This window comes from Podarcis vaucheri, assembly GCF_965113315.1.
Source record: "Podarcis vaucheri genome assembly, chromosome: 17".
Lineage (NCBI taxonomy): Eukaryota > Metazoa > Chordata > Lepidosauria > Squamata > Lacertidae > Podarcis > Podarcis vaucheri.
Genome location: NC_138755.1, coordinates 6,125,614 through 6,138,339, shown reverse-complemented (window position 1 = coordinate 6,138,339; position 12,726 = coordinate 6,125,614). Strand labels below are relative to the sequence as shown.

General features: G+C 47.9%; 1 protein-coding gene across 3 annotated transcripts in view; it reads left to right on the top strand.

Moving 5' to 3' along the window:
- The first annotated feature begins 473 nt into the window (after nt 1-473).
- TFE3 (transcription factor binding to IGHM enhancer 3) overlaps nt 474-12,726 on the top strand; it is a 35,003-nt gene continuing 22,750 nt past the window's right edge. For 2 of the 3 annotated variants that reach the window (XM_082205481.1, XM_082205480.1), the window contains exon 1: nt 474-791. In XM_082205481.1, coding sequence (XP_082061607.1) covers nt 682-791 — 110 coding nt within the window. In that variant the 5' untranslated portion in view covers nt 474-681. Of the gene's footprint in view, nt 792-5,658; nt 6,006-12,726 lie in introns of those variants that run through there. The other variant, XM_082205482.1, reaches the window with a different exon arrangement.

Genomic DNA, 12,726 nt, shown 5'->3' with positions numbered 1-12,726 from the left:
AAGCAAGGTTGGAACAGGGTCTTAGCTGATAGTCGAATTAATACAGGATGGGAAGAGTATTGCAAGTTCCTTTGGGAGAGCACCAGATCAGATCCGGACCCTGGGATCTATTTAGCTCGATGCTTCTCTCACAGATCCCAGCTACTGGTTGCCTTAGGGAGACCTAACCTTCCCCCCCAGTTGGCAACGTCATGCAGGTGGCCCATCCGTCTGAAAATGTGAGGTTCAAGGGCGCAAGTTGACATCCTAATTCGGACCTGCAATCTCAGTCATCCGCGGCGGCGATCATTCTGCACATGCTCAGAGGCACGCTTGCTAGCGATCCCAGCTGAGCGCCGACCAATTTTAAGACCCCGTCGCTTCGCCTCGGCGAAGAGATCGCATCCGATCCCAGCTCCACCCGGGGGGAGGATCCCAGTCTGATGTCATTTCCCGTGGAGATCTCCCCCCCGCTTGCTCCCTCTCCAGCCGGAAAATGAAGCAACACTCCGGCTGGATGTTTTTCTCCCGCGCTGGGAGGAGACGGGTCTCTTGAACCCGCCGCCCACCCGCAGCTCTTGCGCCTGAATCGCTTCTGCGCCATTCTCCCCAACTTGGATCCGGAGCGCCTCTCCCCGCATTAACCGCCGGGAGCCCCAGATTATCTACCGGGGGGGGGCTCCAGTCGGGGGGGGCGGGGGAATGATGTCCCATGACACGAGCGAGAGGCCCCCCAACCCGGAGCCGCCCCCCGCCACGGTCTACGTCCTCGTGGAAGACCCGCGATCCACGGACGCGCTCCAGCTGCTCAGGTGAGAAGGCGCCCGCTGCGCGCTTAGGATCGGGAAGAGGATCGGGCGGGGCATCTTCGGCAGGCGTCCCTGGGGAGTCCGAGTCGCCTCCCGGATCACTTATCCGTGCAACGGCACTTGTGAATCCCCGTGCAAGAAAGGCCGGCTGCGTTTCCCGCTAGGCTAGCGTTCCAAGGCGCGCGGACGGGACGACTCGTGGGGAGAGGCCCGACGCGTGTTCGCTGTCGCGGTCCAATTGGTCCCCGACGTGTGAACGGAGCGGCGGGAAAAAAAAGAGAACTCTGCTCTTGTGCACAGGGTCAGAAGTGACTCCTGGAGCACTGGCGTTATTGGGAATCGGGGTCCGTGATTTTTTTCTTCTCTCTCTCTCTCTCTCTCCCCCCCCCCCAATTATGGAAGGGGAAGTGTTGTTTATTGGTTAGGGCTTTTGCAAATATCTTGGAGGCAGTGTTAGAAACTGAGATATGAAAGCTAGGAGCTAAATGGCACGTTAAACTTTCTAGGTTGTGGGCGCAACAACAGAATGTCTAGGTGCGCTTTTTTATAACGAGAATACCAAGCTGAAAATGAATGAACTGCAGCTAAAATATTATGTTCATTTTTCATATGATCTAGTCCTTCCCCTGCCTGCCCACCCCTATATATTCTTAAGAGGGTCTCGTTTCCAGTCTTCAGAGAGTAGCTGGAAGTGGGGAGGCAGAAAAAGGTACAGTGGTACCTCGGGTTGCAGACGCTTCAGGTTACAGACTCCGCTAACCCAGAAATAGTACCTTGGGGTAAGAACTTTGCTTCAGGATGAGAACAGAAATCGGGCTCCGGCGGCGCGGCGGCAGCTGGAGGCCCCATTAGCTAAAGTGGTGCTTCAGGTTAAGAACAGTTTCAGGTTAAGAATGGACCTCCAGAACGAATTAAGTACTTAACCCGAGGTACCTCTGTACTCCTTTCCTTCCACTATGCAGTTTTAATCTGAAATCTTAGGCGCAGTACTGTGGCCAGAGCTCAGAAACTCCTTGCACTAATGAAATTCCCTGTCGCAAAATGCGCCTAGAAAAATGGGAGTTTCGAACCCTGCTTGGAGGCCTATATGCAGTCGATAATACTTTCCTGCTTTCAGTTTAAGACACTTTAGCTGTAGACCTGCTGGGTTTAGGAACTGTGCTACCCTTATTTTATTTCCCTCCTTGCGGTGCATGGCATGTAAAACTGCTTTTCATCCGAATGTGGGCTCACCTGGGTTAAGCACAGAGAGCTGGTTCTAATATCAGAAGCCTGGCCCTTAGGAAGAAGAGCGGAAAGGAAGTGTCTCTGAGCATGTGCCAAAAGCATGTCTCTTACCACCTCTCACCCAGTTGAGGCTGGACTTCCATGACCTAGGGTTAACTACATAACCCCAATTAAAATGAAAACAGAAGACCTAGAACAAACCCCTTAAGGGAATAGGAATTCCCCTGCAAAATCCAGGCCTCTCGGGTTTGGAACAGGGACACAAAAGCTCTGTGTCCTGCCGGCTCCTGGTGTTTTCCCAGCCCCGTGGTTTGAATTTGCAGAAAACCACAAAATTATCTGTGTGTTCGTGGTGTGTGTCTGGGGGGCGGGAGGAGAGAGAAGTAGCTCAGTCAGTGACTCATTTTCCTCCTGTTTTGCTGACAGCAGTGCCTCTCTGGGTGCAGTTAGCTCCCAATTCTTCCCTTTTCTGCAAAAACTTTCTGCTGATCTCAACTTTTACCTGCAAACCGATCAGTGCCAGCCTTGGGCTCTCTTGTTGACTGTCGTTCAAATTCCCATTTCTCCTCCGTTCTCCCTGCCCCCAACCCCCCAGGCCACCTGCCTCAGACTCAAGAGCTGGACTTTTGCTGAGATGTGCACTCTTGGCTCACTGGGCTTTGGAAAAACAACAAATGTAGATGATGGACCTTTGAGACGCAAGTCTGACAATGATGTGGGAACGGGATAGTGGTCTCTGTTGATCAGGGCAGGGATGGGGAAACCTGCGGTTGTCAAGAACATAAGAATGCCAAAGCCCTGCTGGATCAGGCGAAGGTCCAATCTAGGCCAGCAGCACTTACAATGGGGAAGAAGCTCAGAAACAGGATTTGAGTGCAACTGCATTTTCCCTCCCTCCAGTAGAGCTAGAATCATAGCTGTCAACCTCCCCTTTTTTTGCGGGAAATTCCCTTATTCCAGCGCCGTTTCCCGCTGCTATCTCGGATTGTTAGATATCCCATAGACTGTTCCCGGGACAGGTGAGGCTGCTGATTCCTTATTTTTGAGGCTGCTGGTCCCTTATTTTCAAATCTGAAAGTTGACAGCTATGGCTAGAATATAGCCATCAAGGTTAAAAGACACTTGTATTGCTCGACTACAGCTTCCATTGACTACATCCCAGACCATTGGCCAGGTGGGAAGACAAATTCTGGGGCTACCTTTGGATAAACCCAAGTAGTTTACCCACATTATGTCTGAAATATGTCTGGGGAGGTGATTGGGGAAACTGTGGACTTAAGAGTAGATACATTTGTGGCTTGTAAGGTATGGGCAGTTGGATGTTGACTTGTGAGACTTGGGTTCAGGTCTTACCTTTCTCATAGACTTTGGTTGCAATCCTAACTAACCCCATTCATTTGGAATAAAGCCCCATTTGATTCAGTAGGATTTGCTTCTGAGTAGACAAGGATGCGGGTGGTGCTGTGGATTAAACCACAGAGCCTAGGACTTGCCGATCAGAAGGTCAGCGGTTCAAATCCCTGCAACAGGGTGAGCTCCCGTTGTTCGGTCCCTGCTCCTGCCAACCTAGCAGTTCAAAAGCATGTCAAAGTGCAAGTAGATAAATTGGTACTGTTCTGGAGGGAAGGTAAACGGCATTTCCGTGCGCTGCTCTGGTTCGCCAGAAGCAGCTTAGTCATGCTGGCCACATGACCCAGAAGCTGTACACCGGCTCCCTTGGCCAGTAAAGCGAGATGAGCGCCACAACCCCAGAGTCAGTCACGACTGGACCTAATGGTCAGGAGTCCCTTTACCTTTACCTTTACCTAGACATGTTTATGGTTGGGCAGGGGTGAAACTAGGCTTTATTTCACCTGGGTCAAAGACCCAGATTGGCATCTGTGTATGCACACACATAGGCTGGGAGCCTCAACAGTGCCCCTCTGGACAAAGAAAGCTCCCCCCCCCATAGATACAGCTCTGGAATGGGCTTAGTGAGTCATTCTCTCTGATCCAGTTTGTCCCATCTGCAAAACAGGGATAATGCTATATTATTTTTATGTAATGTCATGCCTTCTAATAGGCACTCAGCCACTAAGTTCACTATCAACTGGAAGTGAAACAGAACAACACAAAAGAAGCTAGTAGCTTCTAAGTACTCCCTAGGTGAGATGTGGGGAACTTTTGCCCCTTCAGATGTTGCTGAACTACAACTCTCATCAGCCCCAAACAGTATGGCTGATGACCAGGGATGTTGGGAGTTGTAGTTCAGCAATATCTAGTGGCTCAGAGGTTCCCTACACCTGCCCTAGGTATACAAAAGTATATAAATTTGTAAATTTAAACCATAACATCCCTCAAAATGGCCTGACAAGGACTTGTGAGTTTCCAGGATGAAATGTTGAGGTACCGGTTGTGGAGATGAGGGAAAGATTGGATCTTGGGACGGGAGACAAAAAGGGGAATTAACTCACATCCCTTAAAGTAAGCTTCAGAAGTGGGAATCAGGGTTGTGGGGTGATGTGAAATTTAAACTCCTTGCCTGTATTATAGAGTGATATTACAGGAGGAAGGATTGGGTGGGAGAGAGGGAATTCTTTCCCACTCCCCAAAACACCTCCCCTATATAACTACAAAATGCTGAGGTTGGAACTATAGGAAGCTTCCTTAAGCTGAGTCAGACCATTGATCTATCTGTCCCAGTCTTGACAGGGGTCTTTTCCATCCATACCTGGAGATGCTGGCAAAAGCACCTGGGGTCTTCCGCTGAGGGTAGCTATGTAGTACAGCAGGAGAAGGCTTGTGGGGTGGTCAAGCAAAGGTATCTGCTTCCCCCCTCCCCATGGGGCTTCTGTACCTTCCAGGCTGGCTGGAGTCCTCCCCTTAGTAGAGGAAGACACACTGCAACATTTTGTTGCAGGCCCCCCTTGTCTTATTTCAGCCACATGATGCACTGGGTGATGATCTTTCTCAAATGCAAAATAAAATGTTTCAGCACACAAATCATTTGGAAGAATCCTGCGAATTGTGATGTTAAAAATTAAGTGTCTTAAAAGTTTCAATTTCAGGCGCATCAAAACCTCACTTTTTGTGCCTTCTGCTTTGCAAGTTCTGTCGCTGATTCCTTCTGGTCCAGCGCTGGTGCCTGGAAATGTTGAGCTGATATAGTTGCCAAGCCAACTAGCCTCTTTTGCAACATCGTTGAGCGAATGTGTTTTTTTTATTATCAGTTTGAGCTTTGAGAAACCGTGCTCAAAATACAAAAGTAAAATATTATGATAAATTTACAAGACATAACAGAGACTAATCTGTTTAAAATCTTGCCTCCGGTACCTTCCCTCCCATGCCTGCAACTCGTTTCTCTGCTCAGGGCGCGGCGACAACGCAGCAAACGAAGAAGACCTATAGTAACCATATTGAAGAATCCAGGCGCGGCCCCTTTAAGCAGTCCCCCCCCCCCCGCTGGAGGAAAGGGCGGGGGCCCCTTGGGGGATTGGAATGAAGCCTCCCTGCCGCCCCCTGGCGGCCAGCGGGGCGCACTGCCGAGCCGCTTGCGCTCCCGGGCTCGCTATTAATAGCTTCCAAACAAGGGCGCGTTTGCGGATGCGCAACACGGATTGCGTTTGCTCGTGTGGATTGGGGGGGGAGGAGGAGGAGAGATAAGGGGAGATCGCGGGTGGGAAAGTGGCCCCCTTCGCGGGAAAGCAGCTGGGGCTCCTGGTGGAGAAGGCGCTGCGCGTGGGCGTGCAAGACACACACACACATCCAGGGCGGGCTCTGCTTTGGCGCTCCCCTCCTCCCCACGCAGCCAGGGATGCCGGGTTAAAATGCTTCTCCAAAATGGCCCGCACCAGGAAATGCAGCCGCCGCCGCCAGCCCTGGGCAGAGGCCTAAAGTGGGGCAGGGAAGCGAAGGATCGCGGCGCCCGCGGGGAGCTGGTGGAGGAGCAGCCCGAGCAGCCCGCGGCCACCTGGGGAAAAGACGCCGGCAAGGGAGGAGGAGGAGGAGGAGGTGAGCGAGATCCGGGCCCGATCCTAGTTCTCACGGGCTTAGGAAACTCCCAGCAACGCCCCCCTCCCCAACATGGTCTGACCTGGTTGGGGGGTGTTTTTTGGGGGTGTGGGGTGTGGAAGAGAAGAGGTGGAGTTGTGGGCTGGGGTATCTTTTCCAGAAAAGCGCTTTTACGCAAAGCCAGCCAGCAGAACCATCTCCTTTCGCTGCTTCTTATAACACCGCCCTCTCGCGCATCAATGGACACAAATAACGACAGGTCGAAGCAAAGCAAAGCAAAATACATAACGTGGCATTTGAGATTCAGATAGTATTTTTTAAAAATGTGCGCCCCCAACAATCCCAAGTTCGAAATGAATCCCATCTCCTTCAGCGAGCTTGGCGTCCAGCCAAGGATTGCAGGAAGTTTTTGCCACTCCCCGTCCCTGCCCCGGTTGGTGTCAAGAGAGTGAGAGAGTTGGCTTTTTTGTCGGAAGTTACTAGTCCACTTGAGGGAGGTTGGTGGGGAGGTTTCGTAACTCCTCTGCAGAGAGCTGTGCAGCGCAGTTTCTCAGAAGAGGAGCTGCTGGGACGTCCACACTTCAAATCTCATCTTTGCTCCTGAGAAGTCATTCAGTGCAGAGATGAGGGACCTTGTGACCCGCCGTGGTAGCAGGAGTCCCATCAGCCATGGCCCAAAACTTCCGCAGGGCCACCGGTTCTCAATCCCTTCACTAAGTGGCCTTCTGGTGCAATCCTATGGCTTTTACTGAGAAGTAATGCCCGCTGTGGTCAGTGGGGCTTATTTACACGTTAGCTCTCAAACTTAATCTCAAACTAATCAAGTTACAGGGAAGCAGGCAGAGGGCCTTCTCGGTAGTGGCACCCTCCCACCAGATGTCAAAGAGAACAACTACTACCAGACATTTAGAAGACATCTGAAGGCAGACCTGTTTAGGGAAGCTTTTAATGTTTGATGCATTATTGTATTTTAATATTTTGTCGGAAGCCGCCCCGAGTGGCTGGGGAAGCCCAGGCAGATGGGCGGGGTATAAATAATAATACATTATTATCCGTTCCGGGAGTCCGTTTGACTCCCGAAACCGTTCGAAAACGAAGGCGAGGCTTCCGATTGGCTGCAGGAGCTTCCTGCACTCAAGCGGAAGCAGCATCGGACATTCAGCTTCCGAAAAACGTTCACAAACCGGAACACTTACTTCTGGGTTTGTGGCGTTCAGGGGCTGATCTGTTCGACAACTAAGCCGTTTGAGAACCAAGGCGCCACTGTATAGGATTGCAGCTTTGCAGCACCTAACACAATCTGAAAGTGCCATTAAACTCACTGGGACTTACCTCTGAGTAGATATTTATAGAATTGGTGTGTTTGTCTCCCGTCTGCCATATGGCGCTAATAATACTGACCTTTGCAGGAGTGCACAGAAATAATGTTGATCAGTGTTTCGCAAACTTAGGTCGCCAGCGGTTTTTGGACTGCAATTCCCATCATCCCTGACCACTGGTCTTGTAGGCAGGGGAAGATGGGAGTTGTCCAAAAACAGCTGGAGTTTGGAGTTTCCAAGTTTGGGAAACGCAGATTTAGATGAATTGTTTAGGCTGCTGAAACGTGCTATATAAATGCTGTCAGCTGATTAAAGAATTTTAGTTGATTAATTACTGGCTTTTTAACAAGTTGTTTGGTTGGTAAGTTTGATGTACATCAGACATAGGCAAACTCTAGCCCTCCAGAGGTTTGGGACTATAATTCCCATCATCCCTAGCTAACAGGACCACTGGTCAGGGATGATGGGAATTGTAGTCCCAAACATCTGGAGGGCCGGATTTTGCCTATGCCTGATGTACATATTACCAACCTCATTATAGATGGTGTTTTTTGTGGCAGTGGTGGGAATATATATTGGAGGAAGTCTGAAGTGGACATACAATAGCCTTTCTCAGCCCAATGATCGCCAGATGTAGGCTTACAACTCCCATATTCCTTGACTATTGGCTGTGCTGACTGGGGCTGATGGGAGTTGGAGTCCAACATCTGTAGGGCATCAGGTTCAGGAAGGCTGCTCTTGTTACAACTTTAGCTGAAAAAAACAACCACCACCATTCACTGTGAGCACAAGCTGCCTTCTATTCTATTTACCCCCCCATTCTTTGGTAACAGCAGTGTTTATTGCTGTGAAAATAAACACTGCAACAGCTGTAGTTGATGAATCTTCTACTGACAGCTTGCATCCCTAATTGCTGATATTGGCTAAAGCCAGTTGTGAATATCTTTGCCCAAAAGTTGCATGACTGATCCATCCACACACTTAATCAAAAGTAAAGTTCTAATTGAAATGGAGGGGGTAATCCCAGGTTGCAAGTTTTAAAATCAGGTTAAGTGTTTTGTTGCTGTTGGATTGTCTAGTGTGCTCATAAATTGATTACAGCCCAACATTTGCGGTGCGGATAACCCTGAGGATTTCCTTTATGTTGCTGTTCAAATGCTTTCGCACCTGCCCCAAAGATCTCGAATGTACGCCATAGATAGAAGAGCAGCAACTTGAGCTATGTCTTGTGTGAGTGGTGCGCAAGGGGAATTGTGGAAAGGTGGTTTTGGAAGGCCATGGTAGCGACTGTGGATAGATAATAATAATAATAATAATAATAATAATAATAATAATAATAATAATAATAATATTTATACCCCGCCCTCCTCAGCCAAGGCCGGGCTCAGGGCAGCTAACAAGCAATAATAAAAACAAGTTGAATGAATACAATTTAAAAACAAGATTAAAATACAACTTTAAAACATTGAAACATTAAAATGCAGCCTCATCACAGGAGGAGATAAGACTAGTGTTGTCTGGAGTAATGGCTTCTATGTTGGTTTGGAATGTGGTATCAATGCTTCAGGGGTGCAATCCTATAGGCACTTTCTGGGGAGTAAATCCCCCAGCCGCAGTGGGACATTCTTCCATGTAAACATTTATATGATTATGCCGCTAAGTCTAGAATTTTAAATAGAAAATCAATTCCCTTTAAAAAAAATTTAAAACCCTGCTCTTCTTTAGGGGCCATGTTTTTTAATCAGAGTACTTCTAACTGATTGATCAAGCTGATTAGCTAATTAAGCATTTCAGCTCTAATAATAGCTGATATTTATTTACACTGTACAGCAATTTCAGGTGCAGAGAGTGCCTCACATACTCAGTGCTCTGATGGTGCTGCATATATTGAAAAATCAAAGGCCTGGAAACGATGCCTTATGAGGAACGGCTAAGGGAGCTGGGCATGTTTAGCCTGGAGAAGAGGAGGTTAAGGGGTGATATGATAGCCATGTTCAAATATATAAAAGGATGTCACATAGAGGAGGGAGAAAAGTTGCTTTCTGCTGCTCCAGAAGCGGACACGGAGCAATGGCTCCAAACTACAAGAAAGAAGATTCCACCTAAACATTAGGAAGAACTTCCTGACAGTAAGAGCTGTTTGACAGTGGAATTTGCTGCCAAGGAGTGTGGTGGAGTCTCCTCCTTTGGAGGTCTTTAAGCAGAGGCTTGACAACCATATGTCAGGAGTGCTCTGATGGTGTTTCCTGCTTGGCAGGGGGTTGGACTCGATGGCCCTTGTGGTCTCTTCCAACTCTATGATTCTTTGATCTTTATTGCTGGAAGCAACAATCCTATGGGATGAGACAGTGTTATTCCTTCAGTGCTGCAGACAGGGACCTGTGGTTGAAAGTACTGATTAGCTGAAGGCCTGGTGCTTTCATGGCTGAGCTCAGATCTTGAACTGGAGAAGCCCATCTCCCAGTTCATGGGCTTCTCAACCACTACACTAGGAAGGCCCGGTCTGTGGTGTTGGACTACACCCCCCCACTGTCTCTGACCATTGGCCATGTTGGCTGGGTCTAAAGAGAGAACAGCATTGTTTTTGAAAACCCCCAGGCACATTTTGTGACTGGTGCAGGTCCAGTGGTGACTGACATCTCCATCTGGCTTCCCCCTCCAACTTTCTTAAGCAGGAGAGCTTATCTGTTGCATATATACCCCACCTTTTTCTCCATGGAGTACATGGTTCACTCCCCTCCTCAGTTAATCCCCCAAACAACACTGTGAGGGAGGTTGAGAGACTGACTGGCCCACGGTCATCTACTGAGCTTCATGTCTGAGTGGGGATTTGAACCCTGATCTCCCAGGTCCTACTCCGACACTCTAACCCAGCCTTTCTCAACCTGTGGGTTCCCAGATGTTGTTGGCCTACAACTCCCATCACCCCTAGCTAGCAAGGCCAGAGCTCAGGGATGATGGGAGTTGTAGGCCAACAACATCTGGGAGCCACCCTGGCTTCCTAGAGTACTACTGCTTTGGGACAGTGCTATAAAATAAAGTAGGTAAATAAATATGGGGAAAGCCAAACATCCCTTAGAGAAGGATCTGAAATGTTTTCCTTGAAGCTTGAATTTGTTTTATTCTGTATTGTTTTATTTGATATTTTAACGTCACTTTGATATTTTTTCTTAAATATACAACAAAATAGAAATTAAAAGAATAATAATAATAATAAATCTCACCCCCCTCCAAAAAAGCACCTAGATATTCTATTATGGTGACTGTAACCTAGGTTTAAAATGCCATTTGGTGATTAGTTTATATATCTGAGTTTCTAACACTGGTACAACAGCACCTGAAGGTTCCTCTTCCCCAGATTTTATGCTATACTGTACCAGTTCTCTCTCTCCGCCAATCCAAGTGGGATGAACTTTTGAGGTTACTTACACAGACCAGGTACAGATCGTTTTATTCCAGGAGTGCAGACACTTTTGACATTGTGCTAGAGGTGCATATATGTTGATGGGAGGTGTGAAAAGAAAAAGTGTTCTTGTCACAAGTGGGTAAGATGAAACGTGGGAAGGAGATAATGCTGTGGGTCATTTGCCTATTGGTCCAGAAGGTTGACAGGGTGTGTTCATAGGAACCGCTGCATGGCCTGTGGTTCTCTGTGTTGATGCAGGTTGCATGTGTTGAAATTATTTGTGTAGTTGAGGCAGTTCATTCCTTGTAATTGGTCTGTGACCAGCAATTTTACAAGTAGTACATGACTAATAAGAATACTTCAATGTTTATATAGTGCTTTCAGGAGTGACATTATAGACCAAACAATCCAGACTTTTAATCTACTGCTGCAGTTTGTTGTTTTATTGTATTTGGCAGTCTACATTGTGAGCAGCTCTGAGAGCCAAGGCTGAAGGCCAGCTAATGAATGATAAAAAGACTGATACATGCATTGCAATGTGGGCCCGCATCCTTATTAGAGCATCAGATGGATGGATTCATGGATCCATTCAGCTCAGTATTGTCTTTGCTGGCACCAGATCTTCAAGGTATCAGGCAGCGGGGATTGAATTAGGCACTTTGCAAACCGAGGCACTGCAAGGCACATCAACATCATACATTGAAAGCCCATTCAATGCACCTTCAAAGCCCTTGGCTTATCCCACAGAGTTCCGGGAACTGTAGTTTTCCACACAAGCTACAATTCCCAGCACCCTTAACAAACTACAGTGTTTGATGTGCTTTATGGGTCTGCTCACAGTCCCTGTGCTATCAGATGCATGTTGGACAACAATGGTAGTGTTGTAATAGGAATGTATACACTGAGGGGGAACCTAGGAAGCAAGCCAACTCCATATCTGTGCCAAGCTTGGTGTACATTGAATGGAGTTACCAAACTCCTCTAGATTACTCTTTTGAAGTACAGTGGTACCTTGAGTTACAAACACCTTGGGTTACAAACACTTTCGATTACAGACTCCGCTAACCCAGAAGTAGTACCTCAGGTTAAGAACTTGACCTCAGGATGAGAACAGAAATTGTGCAGCAACAGCAGGAGGCCCCATTAGCTAAAGTGGTATTTCAGGTTAAGAACTGTTTCAGGTTAAGAACAGACCTCCGGAATGGGTACCACTGTAAATATGAACAGGTTGAGATTTGGTTGGTAGGCTTATGGCCTCTGAGGCAATTTCAATATGTAGGTACCATCATGTGGGAACAGGTGGTCATTCAGGTACCCTTGTCCCAAACGCTTTAGGGCTTTTGTAGGTGGGAACCAGCACTTCTGATTGAACCGAGAAACTGACCGATAGCCCAGAGTAACTGTTTCAAAACTGGCATGATATATTATACTCCATACTGCTGGCCCCAGTCAAGCAACGGGCTGCTACATTTTGCGCTACCTGTGAATTTGTCAGTCTTAAAAGGTGACATAGGATTCCTGTTGTTACCACTATAGGTGTAACGGTCTGCCACACATCTTGGTTACTGCAGTGTTCAGCCGTGTACATTCATCCCACAAGGAGTAGGAACCTAGAGGCCGAGGGATGACAAGGCAGAACCAAGAAGTCCCTGGTTGAAATCTTGCCCTTTGCCAGAAACTCCAAAGCTTTAAGCTATAAGCTTTACAGTTCTGTAACTGTAAAGTTACTCTACTGAACAGAACTCTACAGTTCTGTGGTTCTATGAAGGAGAATGCTATCAATGGCTATTAGCCATGAATAATGGCTATGTTCCGTCTCTGAATACCAGCTGCCAGGAATAATAAATGTTGTTGAGCTCAGGTCCTGCTTACAGCCTTCTCAGGGGCGTCTGGGTGACATTTGTGAGAACAAGATGCTGGCTTGAGGCAGACAGCTCCACCTCCAGGTCACCACTCAAGTGTAGGGATGGTTGTTGTTGTTTAGTCATTTAGTCGT